At 40.4% G+C, this 12,781-nt stretch overlaps 1 protein-coding gene across 1 annotated transcript; it reads right to left on the bottom strand.

Annotated features, from left to right (window-relative positions):
• Positions 1 to 536: 536 nt before the first annotated feature.
• On the bottom strand, positions 537 to 2,034 carry LOC148044166 (SCAN domain-containing protein 3-like). The gene is made up of 3 exons (XM_087723049.1): positions 1,829 to 2,034; positions 1,372 to 1,490; positions 537 to 1,138 (listed from the first exon to the last, which is right to left on the bottom strand). The coding sequence occupies exons 1-3, from the start codon at positions 2,032 to 2,034 to the stop codon at positions 537 to 539; spliced, it is 927 nt and encodes a 308-aa protein (XP_087579175.1).
• Between the last annotated feature and the right edge of the window lie 10,747 nt (positions 2,035 to 12,781).

Here is a 12,781-nt window from a genome sequence, read left to right as displayed (position 1 = left end):
ATGGACATTGAAAGTTACAAACTTAGCCGAGATGGCTAAAATATCGGCATATCTTAAAGATCACTCAAATGAGAGATATAAACGAGACTGGAAAAAAAATGGATTGACTATATACAAAATAAATACGGGACCAAGAAATTCCAGTTAGCCTATGCTTAAGATCAGAAATGATTTAAATTGTTTAAAGTTAGTTCAACAAGAAGAAGCTAAGGTCAATGTAGAATGTTATTAATTTCTTTATTTCTTTTTTTCTCAATAGATTTTAGACTGTGTTTGTTAAAAATCCATACCGTGTACGGGTTCTGGGAAGTCGGGGGGGAGGAGGAGGGGGGTTGGGGGGAGGGGGAGGGAGGGAGGGGTATATATTAGGCTAGGCAAGAATTTGGTGGTAAACTAGAATTATTTTGACATACAAAAAATTGTACTTCGATGTCTCACTGATTGAGGAATGATGGAATGTTTGTCTTAAGAGAAATAAAACTTTTTGAATCCAGGAAAAAAAACAAAAAAACATTTCAACTCACTAGAACACTAACTCAATGAGAACCCTGAGCTTGTTTCTTTGCAAGTAGATGGTTCCATCTGGGGGTAATAGGAGACAATGACACCTGAAGTGTGTTGCTTATGTCCAGTTTATTCCGTTGTTTTGTTTTGGTTGCTGTCACTGCAGAAAACCCCGCTTCACACAGATAGGATGTCAGAAATGGCAATAGGGATTTAAGTGCTGTGGTGGCAATCTCAGGGTATTCCACCATGACTTTAATCCAGAACACCGGCAGAGTTGTTGTCTCGAACGTAGTTTTAAGGCCACCGTCATTTGCAATTTTCAGCAGTTGATCTTCTTGTACAAGCATGCTAGAGTCGCCTGGTTTGTTGACAAATAGGTCGCGGATCCATTCCTTACCAGTTCGTGGGTCTTTTGTGATTGGGAAGTAGCGCTCGAATTCTTTTAAAATCAAAAACAGGTGATGGTGCACCAACTGGGAGAATGAATGCTCAGGCTCAGTCTCGCCTAAAATCCCTGCTAATGTCTGAAACATGTCCAAAATACCTCTGTTCACACGCCATCCCCACAACTCCAGTTTGGCTTTAAATGCAGCTACTTTTCTGCCAACTTGAAAACAGTTGTCATTTTCCCCTGAAGGGACAGATTGAGTTCATTGAGCAGGCTGAATATGTCACACAGGTAAGCTAGTTTTGCGACCCATACCTTGTCACTGAAATGTGCTGCCAGTGGTGACTTCTTTTCTGAGAGAAATCTTTGCAATGGCTCTCGTAATTCAAATACTCTGGTTAGCGATTTTCCTCTGGATAACCATCTTATTTCTGTGTATAAGAGAAGGCATATGTGTTCTGCGTCCAACTCCTCACAAAGCTGTTCAAAGAGGCATGAGTTAAGGGCATGTGCTTTGATGTGATTAATAACTTTAACGACATCAATCAATATGCTATTAAATTCCGGTGACATTTTTCGGCTTGCCAGCATTTCCCTGTGAATGATACAATGCGTAGATTCACTCTCAGGTGCAACCTCCTTAATCCGAGCAGTTAAACCAGACAGTTGTCCGATCATGGCAGCAGCTCCGTCTGCGCATATGCCGACACTAAAGGACCATTTTAGTTGTCCTGATATATAACTATCCAGTGAATTGAACAGTTCTGCTCCTGTGTTGGTTGGCAAAGATAGTGCACATAAGTGCACCAGCTTATGTGCACCAGTGCACATAAGAAATCCTCATGCGCATCCTCCTGATATAGATATCGCACATAAACAAGTAGTATTGCCTTGTTGTCAATATCTGTAGATTCATCAACCTGGAGTGTGTACCATGGTGATGTATTAATCCTCTCCAACAATTGTGTCTCAATGTCTTTGTCTATTTCCGCAATGTGCCTAGTCACAGAGCTAGCCAACAAAGGCACATGTGCTATCTTTTCCACAGCAGCCTCTCCTAGACATTCACGGCAAATGTCTTTAGTGGAGGGCAAGATCAATTCTTCACCGATAGTGAATGGCTTTTTGGCCTTAGCCATACGGTTAGCCACCAAATATGATGCTCTCAGTGCATTCTCTTTATTGATGTGGTGGTCCTCATAAATTTCTTCTGTCCTTCGTGTTCCCGGTTTTTTCTTTCAAAATACTCCAGGGGCTTGTCTTTTAATCCAGGCATTCAAGTGACGAAGCAGTTTTGAAGGCTTCATTGCCTCATTAGAGAGCTGGTCGCCGCAAACTATGCAGAGCGGGGTTGGTGTGTGGGAATCACCTGTCCTGATAAATCCATATTTCAAGTAGGACTCATGATATTGTCTGTTAAAAGTTTTATGTTTCTTTGATGTTGAAGGTTCTTCTTCTGTCTCTTCACTGGGCCTTTTCTTTTTCCCAAGGAAACTTTCTAACAACAATTTTTTGCTAATTTGCAGGTTAAATTTGAGCAAACACAATATACACGTACACCAAGCACTGTTAAACATGAGAAAGTACCGGTGAACAGAGAGCAGAGCGCCCCGATATCACAATATTTTGCGCATGTGCGGTATTGGTGCGGCTTTAGGTGATGTCTCTCAGCTCCCGGTTAACCTCTCATCCATGGAAAGTCGAACAAACCTGAGAGAAATACACCACAGTAAATAAAATGGAAATAATTTAATGTTCCTTGGGCAGCCTGGTACCAGTCCGTGGCCTGGGGGTTGGGGACCACTGTTCTAGGGGACAATGCTCATCTCCGTTTCAAAGCCAAAGAGCCAGTGCTGTCCAAAGATGTCTCTGTGGTCATGTGATCAGCATGACTAAACACCAAAGGCATACGGAACACTGTTACCTTCCCACCAAAGGTGGTCCCTATTTTTCTACTTGTATTTTTACATGCTTTCGAACTGCTAGGTTGGCAGAAGCTGGGACAAGTAATGGGAGCTCACTCCATTATGCGGTGCTAGGGATTCGAACTGTCGAACTGCTGACCTTTCTGATCGACAAGCTCAGTGTCTTAGCCACTGAGCCACCATGTCCCTGCAAGAAAAAGTTTGCCTTGACCTAAAAGAAGACAACCTCCAACCTTTCATCATATTTTGTGGCAGTCTGACTCCTCTCAGTTCCCTGTGATGGGAGGTGTGGGAATGATAATAATCCAAGACCATCTGGGAAGCCATTATTATACTCAGGGGAGTATAATAATACACTGATAGAACCTCTGTTTTTTTCAAGCAATGAGACAATTTAGCAGAAGAGCTAATAGACAAATCAGAAAAAGTAAACACATTTCTTATGCCTAATCACTGCTGTTTGTTCTTACTGTTTTCAAGTAATTGTTTATTTCACAGCAGCAACAGACAAGATGCATTAACTGTCACCTGCGAGAGGAAATACAAAAGTAAATCACAGATAGAAAGGGTGAATAGCAATTACTCAAGTGTCAGTTTGAGACTACACTAAAAGTAGGCAGTGGGAAATCTATAGAGGACATGACGCATTGACAGGAGTGAAGAAATTGCCTAATTGAACCTCTTTCATATTCCTTCTCATCCAAACAATAACAGGAAAGAAGCCAAATGCATTGAGAAGACCTTGACAATTGCAAGTGGCATTTGTCCATACCGGTCATTTCCCTTCTGTTTCATTCAATCGCTCGTTGAAACATTTATCTTGTAGAGTGAGGAGCTAGGATGAGATTAAATATTTCCACTTTTAGGCAAGAAAATAATCTTAGACCAGAGGTCCTCAAACTTTTTAAACAGGAAGCCAATTCATGGTCCCTCAGACTGTTGGGGGACTGGGCTGACTGGACGGGTGTGGCTAGGTCATGTGACTAGGTGGGCGTGGCCAATTCAACAGTCCATTGAACAATGAACACAACTTAAACTTTAATTTGTTTTGCTCCCTGTGGGGGGTGTTTTATTTGCTTTTGTTTGCATTTTGCTCTTTTTGTTGCCTTTTCTTTTTACTAGATCATTTTTTCAGTTGTTTGGGAGTCTAGTGGACCACTTCAGGAAACTCAGATTTGCAGCAACTCTTCTCAGCCCCAAGGAGGTTGAGAAATCTCTCCCTCTCTCTTCCTCTCTTCCTCTCCCTCTCTCTTTCTTTCTGTCTCTCTCCCTCTCTCTCTCTCTCTCCCTCCCTCTGTATCTCTCTCTCTGTCTATCTGTCTATCTCTCTTTATCTATCTTCTGGGGGTGGGGGAAGTGAAAAATTGATAGTTTTTGCTTGTGTTTGTGGCCTTCTATGGCATTTGTGCACCCCATTTTTCACCCCCTACACACCTCCAGAAGCATTCTGCAGGCCAAAAACAGGCAAAAATGGCTCATGTTTTGGCCCAAAACATGCAGGTTTTGCCTGTTTTTTCAATCTCCTGGGGCATCTGTGTGCCCCGTTTTTCACCTCCCCTGCCTGCAGAATATCTCTGCAGACCAAAATTGTTGGCCTTACCTTTCAGTTCCAGCCCACGGGGCTCGTGAAAGTAAGTCCTACACTTGGCCGAAGGATGGGCGGGATGTTGTGGGCAGGGCAGCCTTGTGGTCCTGTGCAAGCTTAATGGTCCTGTGCAGGATTAATGGCCTTGGCGGGCTGCATGTGGCCCATGGGTCGTAGTTTGAGAACCCATGTCTTAGACAAAAATGGAAGGACAAAGGAAATTAATCCCAGTTGTGAACCTGTAACTCTTGAAAGGTGACTTCATTTTTTTCCATTATTTTATTAGGGTGATAGAAGATCTCCTTCCTTGGGCAGGGGGCTGGACTAGAAAACCTTCAAGGCTCTTTCCAGTCCTATGATTCTATGACTCTAAACGATTAGGCTATTAAGTTTATGCCCAGACACAGATTTGTGACTGACACAAATATCCCATTACTAAATTATTTGGAAAAAATGCTTTCTATAAAAGTATGGTATAAGACCACAAGAGTCACGGCACGTGTTATACTAAACACAATCTGTTTGTGTAAAACCTATTTGTGTACTAATATACACATCTATTTCTCAATATCAGGGCATCTGGAAATGTTTTGTTGGTTACCTTCTGAATTGGGTGGGTGCATTAGATGCAGAGAAAGGGGCTATTAGTTGCACATGAGGAAAGCTTTTCAGTCCCAAGGACCACATGCAGAGCTGGATAATAACTTGGAAAGAAGCACACTCATGCACAGATAAGCAAATGAAAACATAATCACATACACAAAAAGACACATATACATATGAATGCACACAGAGCAGAGCTTCTTTCCCTTTTCTCTGTGATCTTTCTCAGCTGACATACTATGAAAAGAATGCTAAGCATTCAACAATTTTGCTTGCTCTTTTTGTATTAGCAATAGCAATAGCAGTTAGACTTATATACCGCTTCATAGGGCTTTCAGCCCTCTCTAAGCGGTTTACAGAGTCAGCATATTGCCCCCAACAACAATCCGGGTCCTCATTTTACCCACCTCGGAAGGATGGAAGGCTGAGTCAACCCTGAGCCAGTGAGATTTGAACTGCCAAACTGCAGAACTGCAGTCAGCTGAAGTAGCCTGCAGTGCTGCATTTAACCACTGCACCACCTTGTATTATTGACATTGCAGTCTACTGGTTCTAATTCTGTCCAATACCATAGAAATATCTCAGAAAACAAAGGGTCAGGCCTTCTAGCTTAAGGCTGCACAGTTGTCGTTAACTTAAGGACCATATATAGGGACACAGTGGCTCAGTGGCTAAGACACTGAGCTTGTCGATCAGAAAGGTCGACAGTTCGGCAGTTCGAATCCTTAGTGCTGCATAATGGAGTGAGCTCCTGTTACTTGCCCCAGTTTCTGCCAACCTAGCAGTTCAAAAGCATACAAGTAGAAAAATAGGAACTACCTCTGGTGGTAAGGGAATAGTGTTCCATGCGCCTTTGGCCTCATGCCAAAGTCATGCTGGCCACATGACCACAGAGACATCTTTGGACAGCACTGGCTTTTTGGCTTTGAAATGGAGATGAGAACCATCCCCTACAGTCAGAAACCAATAGAACTTATCTGTGAGAAGAACCTTTACCTAAGGACCATATGACAAGGGTTACACTTCAATAATGGATATGGTCAGGTCCCTAATTTGGAAGGAAAGGGTAAAGCACTTTTTCCTCCCTTAAACTACATCTAAATCCTCGACCTTATGGGAAATGTCTGGAGGGAACGTTTTCTTTGGAGGGTTCTGGAGAAGAAAAGCTGTAGGTCTCATGCAGCTTGAACCCCTACTTCATCTGCTATTGCAGTAGGGTGTAATCACTAAATTTTCAAAAAGAGCCTATGTTCTTAAAAATATCAGTTCTTATTAGGCTCATGGACATCAAGTCAGAACATGTGTTGTTCCAAGTTAAAATCAGTAATGGTAACTCTAACCATAATGTTGATAAAACAGAAATCAAGAGAGTCGTGGTGGGTTATGATAGATTTTATGTAAAGATCTTGAAAACCATCTCAGTTGTAGCCTTCAGCTGCAAGCTGCAATGCTTATGTTGATAATTCCCAGATTCCAAGTGAGCTTCCAAATATGAAAACTGTCTGGATCTCCACTTTGGAAACATGGTTATATTATGTTAGGCGCAGCAAATGTAATCATGATATAATTTTTACTCATCATGTGTCTGAAGGATAATATAAGAACTCTTATGTTAATACCGAGAAACTTCATTCACACAATTTGTATGCCACCATTTGCAGGCCAGTCAAGAAATTTAATCTCTTTTTTCAAATCAAATGAGGAATCACAAAGCTCATGCACTCAGATGGTCTAGTATGGAGTTGGCTGACTATAAATCTGAAGTCTTATTTCCTTTATACCAAGGTCCATTAGTTACATTATACCCTAAAGCAGCTATTTTTAAAAGTTTTAGAAGAAGTTCTAATAATCTTTTAAGAACAGAGAAAAGGGTGAACCCTGCAAACAGGATAAAATGCATGGATAAGAGTTATCACTAGTTTGAACAACAGCAACATGTTTCCATCAGCAAACATAAGCTTCTATTCTGCCAATCAATACCAGGGAATTTAGAAGATTAAAAATGCCCAATGACCTGCACATTAAAGTTATTCTCAAAGTCAGGCATTTAGTAAACTTGCTTCACATCTGGGTTGTCACAGAAAGTAACAAGCTAGCCCAAGAATAGAAAAAAAAAACCTACTATGATAAGGATGCTTTGAGATTAGTAGATGAGGAACAGACACGCAAAGCATACATAGAATTATTCAGAAATGTTTTTTCAACTCACCTGTTCAGTTCCTTAACAGCCAAGTTCATCTCAAATGTCTGTTCCAGACCTGGAAATTAAATGCACAAAGACAGCTGCACTGTTGTTCTTTTTTTGTTAAACATCTGGATTTCTTAGGAAAAGATGAAAGGTAACAATGCCCTCAAATCAAGCTGAACTCCAAGTGATGGCATCTATGCAACTTTCTTGGTAGTGTTGTGAACATGATTGACACTTGTCTTCTTCCAGGATGGTTCCCCCCCCCCCCAACTTCCCAGTCTATCCAATTAATCTGGAATTCCTGGGTGGTCCTCCCCCAAGGACCAATCAGGGCCAATCTTGCTTAGCTTCAATCTTTTCCAAATATTGCTACCAAACAAAGAGGAAATCTACTGCTACTCCTTTTGAGAGACATAGAGCTACAGAAACTAATCCAGCAGGAATACAAGTTTCCCCATTCACAGAAATAACTACTCCATAATAAGGAGTACTCAGATTTTAAGAATAGAAGATGGATTGAAAACAAATGAATGTATGGAAACTGAAAAGCATGGATGCTTTTGATGAATTAGCACAGGAGGTGTTTTTTCTGTAACATTTTAAAATAACTCATATGGATACTTTCTCTTTCTCTTTTCTTCAGTTTGCTCCATCACTACCTTCAGTGGTCTCCAACCTTTCTGGCTCTGGAGATCAGCAGCAGGGGGAAGGTATGGTTTTGTCTGTGCAAATGGAGTGTGCAAATGGAGCTTCACATGCTCACCTGCTGCTTGTGTGTCTGGTTTCCAACTGACTACAGACAAGGAGTTGGGGAGCCCTGCCTTACTTTATTGCCATCATCTTTGATTTCTGTTCCTCTCTTTATTTCCTGGATAGTTTATCTACCCTTCTCTGTCTTCAATCTCCATCATATTTTCTTCAACACCTTTTTATAGATAGAGGTCAAATAATTTTTTAAAGACGATAATTTATTCTATGGACAATTCATTTTAATCAGGGTGTATTCGATTGATAAAACAACCCTGTTCCCTTTTGAAATGTGTTCTCTAGCAAATAGACACATGGGCATATATATAAGCATACTCAGGTGTGGGATGCTAAGAGTTCACCTGGATTTGGGAGAACTCATAACTAACATTAGGGCCGGTTTGGAGACCCTCCAAATCTCACCCCTGGCTGGTGCAGCCAACCCATCTTCTCCTCTCCCCTGCCACCCCTCCTAGGAGTCTCCATATGGCCCATTTTGGATGCAAGGAAAGTGGAGGACCCATGCAGAGGCATGGGGAGGGGAAAAACACGTCTCCTGTAAGTTCTGGAAGGCCAGAAATGGCCCCATTTCCAGCCTCCAGAGGGCCTCCAAAGCTTGGGAAGGAAGTTTTCGCTCTCTCAGAAGCTTGAGGGAAGCCTCCAGAGCCTGGGTAAGGGGAAAATGCCTCCCCTGGCATGGTGCAGGAGGCCAACTAGGCCACACCCACCATAGTCATACCTACCCAGCAATCAAGCAGAGAACCCATTGCTGAAATTTTTGAAGCACACCCCTGAGCATACTGATATTATGAGTGTGTTTGTTATTCTGTATCTCACATGCACAGTTATTGGGAGAATCTCCACAACTGGCTTCAGCTGGAGTTTGGCATTTTACAGGATGTTTGTTTCTGTTCATATATTTTATTTCCACCTCCTCTTTCTTGGAGGGGGATGGGGACAATTTTAAATTCAGGATTGTTTTTCTTTGAGAGAACTACAAGGTTAGACAGTAACAAAGCAGAATTGCCATCAAGTGAGTGACTGGTAGGAAATTAGGTAAGTAAACATACCTCATGGCAGGCTTGCAAGTAATACACCTATAGCAGACAAAACTCCGAGGCAGGTAGATTCCTCAAAGAATAGTTTTATTGGATATATCATATTGGCACAGTTCTGGTGAAAACCAACTCTGAAGGTTCCTGCAGTTTTCACCTAATTAAAAGTAAAAGTTTTTCCCCCAAAACTCCCCAAACTCATGGTCCAACCAAGGCATTATCTATTCCCAGATAACATCACTCCTCCCCCCTCTCTCTGACCAGATGTGAGAATGTCCTTGGTTCCCAGGAGAAAGTATTTTGCTTTGGCTACAAAACCCCAGCTACGGTATCTTTATTTCCCTCTCCTTATCCCTCAACTCCAGTGTGGCAACACTGAAGCTTCTGGCCTTGGTCAGGTCAGCTTCAGTGTTAACACCTAATACTCCTGCTTTCTATTTTCCCCACAACATCCTTCTGAGATGGGTCAGGCTGAGAAGAAATGACTGGCCAAAACCATCAAGCTGGTTTTCATACCTAAGAGAAGCCTAGAATGCAGTCCCCTGGTTTGTAGGCCAGCACTTTTGTAGAACATTCTACTCAGTGGATTTGGGCTGAACAATATATTTTGAAGAAAGTTGGCATCTTACGATTCATCTCAGGTTTTTCCAGGCTGTAGGGAATGGTTTGAGAGTTGACTTACCCAAGGTTAGCTAATAGTAAACATTCCCTCAAGTCAAATTTGATAACTGCATCTGCTTAAGATGCCCAAGGAGTATCCTTCACCACCATATCAAAGTGACCAATTACAGACCAGGTTTAAATTTACTTGAGGGTTATTTTGGCCTTGTGTTATTGTTGCTGTTTTGAGATTAGCCAGAGTGGCTAATGCTAATATCTGCTGTGATTCGAGGGGCCACTACTGATGTTCAATTAAATGTTTACACTCTAGAATAAAGTCAAGAATCCCGTAAACTATGAATGCTGAATTCCTCACATGCACTGACTTAGAAATAATTCACATTGTTCTCCTGATTAATTATGTATTGCAGCATCAATCTATAAACTATATCCACAGAATTTTCTTCAAGAAAGGCCACTTGAGAGCCTGAGCTTTTTCATGCATTTCCTTTGTGCCATATTCTCTTTTTTGTGAAAATTATATCAATTTCCTCTCATCACACTTTTTGGCTTCTACCTCAGTGCTCTCCAACCTAAGCTGGCTGGGGAATTCTGGGAGTTGAAGTTCACCAGTATTAAAGTGGCCAAGGTTGAAGATCCCTGTTCTACTTTGCTCGAAGCCACATTTTTAAAAGTTGCTCTGCTACATATGTAATTCTTTCAGGCAAAGTCTTTTCTTTTTTAGCAATAATTCCCATGGTTTCTGTAGGTCACGAGGCTCCTTGTATAGCTAAGAATTTTTCCCACTCCAGCTTTTTTAAAGCCATAATTTAATCAGAAAAAAGTCAATATTCAAATAGTTTATACTAATCAATAGTGGCGTAGGTATAAATATGTGTAAAATGGTGTAACAAAGGATAAATAAATCCCACTGAATAAATTCTGATCTTTCAAGATAAGACTGGGGAAAATAAATCTACCACTAAGACAATATCACATAAATGAGTCCAAAAACACTGGAAGTCAATAAGTAAATAAATGAGAACACAACACAAAAAATATTTGGGAAATATGTGTCATACAAAGTATGTCTGTTATTGAAAGTTGCATAAAAAAGGGAATGCTTATGTTAAATGGAGACTTTTACATGGAAATTTTATATGTTAAAAGTCTATGTTGGAGACATGAAGGTGGTATTTAACAACAATCTGGGGGTAATGTATGGCAATGATGGTGGACATCTGAGGCAGTTCTTAATCATAAAACATGATTAAAAACAAAAGTATTTTTAGAGCATTTTAAAAATATGAAATAAATATTGAAATGGAATACTAGTCTACTAAGGAAGAATCACACAATCTTACTCTCATGTGTTTTATTTATTTATCTAATGAATTTATTCCCTTCATGGATTACTTTGTTGTGGTGAAAGGGCTTGCATAGCTCAATGAGGCTATGAGCTATGTCATTCAGGGCCACCCAAAACAGACAAGTCATAGCAGAGAGCTCTGACAAAACATGATCCACTGGAGAAGGAAACGGCAACCCACTCCAGTCTCTTTGCCATATAAACCCCACGGACAGTACCAAAAGACAAAAAGGCCTGGAGGAACATTGGGTTGCAATGGATCAGACAGGACTTTGCAACTAACAACAACAAACTGAATTTACATGGCCACCCATCTTCCATATATATAAAAGGCAAAAACCACTCAGTCATCACAAAATCTCCAGAATCATAAAGCCTGCAAACTTGAAATTTGGCACGTATGTTCTTGTTGGCTCTTAAGTGCTTGCTAAGAAAGGATTTGTTGAAATGGCCATCAGATCATTAGTATTTCTTCTACAGTAATTAACATGCTCTGATGCTAAGGAGTTAGACATTCTACTCATCCTCCCCACCTGAAAAGAACTCCGTTCCAACTGCCAGTTGACTCACATTCTGTTACCTTGGTTCAAACTTTCAGATGTTCTACTCCTCGGTCTGGGCCTCCTTATTGTACTAAACATTGGTACCTCACCAAGTTGTCTATGGCTTCCACCTATGGAACTGCTTCCAGACTCAAGATGGCAGAAGCAATAATCCCTTATGTGTTTCAATCACTGACCACCACTGAACCAACAGATTGAACCAGAGTGAACTGGATTTCTCCTGCATTGCCTGATCACATAGTTTCATCACAAAGCAGAGATATCCAGCTAGTTTCATATATATGACACCAAAACAATTAAAACAACTAAAATTAGAAACAACAGAAATAGCATAAAATAGCTGCCAAGAACACTCATAACACTCAAAATAATCACAAAATGGGGTCACCCATTATGAGTTCTAGGCATGGAAGTTCAAAAATGTACATTGTCTTTCAAGCGCACGCTAGCTTTAAACAGGGGATAGATAAAATTTCTAAATTCTGCTTTCTGTTCAAATCTAAAGGGGTAGAGATAATTCATTATAGTCAGTCCTGCATCCAAATGTTGAAATAAATCTGTTCCACTAACCTGTTACAATTTTTTTTTGCAGTGTTCTCCCCCTATTTTTCTTTAAATTATATATGGAAGCAAATTTGTCTTTCACTGTCCATGAATGATTATAGGGGAAACGATAACCAAATCAGGGCAATGAGCTATTAAAAATATTCATTGAGCAGTTTACTGAGCATAGCTTAAACGTAAAAGTTGGAAAATTTATTTGGGGTTCAAGAGGCAATATGGTTAAGTTTAAATTGGCTGATGTACCCAATGTGACAGAAAGTTGAATGTATGTGTTTTTGCATATATCTGTGCTGATGTCCACAAAATGCTAGAAGAGCTAATGAAAAAGAGATGAATGTTCAATGTGATCTCTATTTTCCCAAATTTTATTAACTTATTTTTGGTGTTCTTTCCTGTTGGGGAAAAAAAACAAATTTATGTTCCAACACTATGTTTGGGATAACTGTCCCACATTAACCAATGTGACAGCCTCTATGCATTACTTTATATTTGCTGCTTCCAAAAGTCTTGCATTGACTATTGGTGACAAGAATAGAAATATGGCTAGAGACAAGGAGTGAGAGAAAGTATTTTTGTAGAACAAGTCCAAACATTAGCATTAATATATTTAGGATGTGCTCTAATGAGGCCCTTGGAAACAAAAACAGAAGGCTTTGATGATATGAAACAACATATTAGATGTCTTCC

This window comes from Thamnophis sirtalis, unplaced genomic scaffold, assembly GCF_051295495.1.
Source record: "Thamnophis sirtalis isolate CommonGarterSnake01/CBP01778 unplaced genomic scaffold, rThaSir2_p1.2 scaffold_9, whole genome shotgun sequence".
NCBI classification, from domain to species: Eukaryota; Metazoa; Chordata; class Lepidosauria; order Squamata; family Natricidae; genus Thamnophis; species Thamnophis sirtalis.
This window is presented reverse-complemented; position numbering and strand designations above follow the sequence as displayed.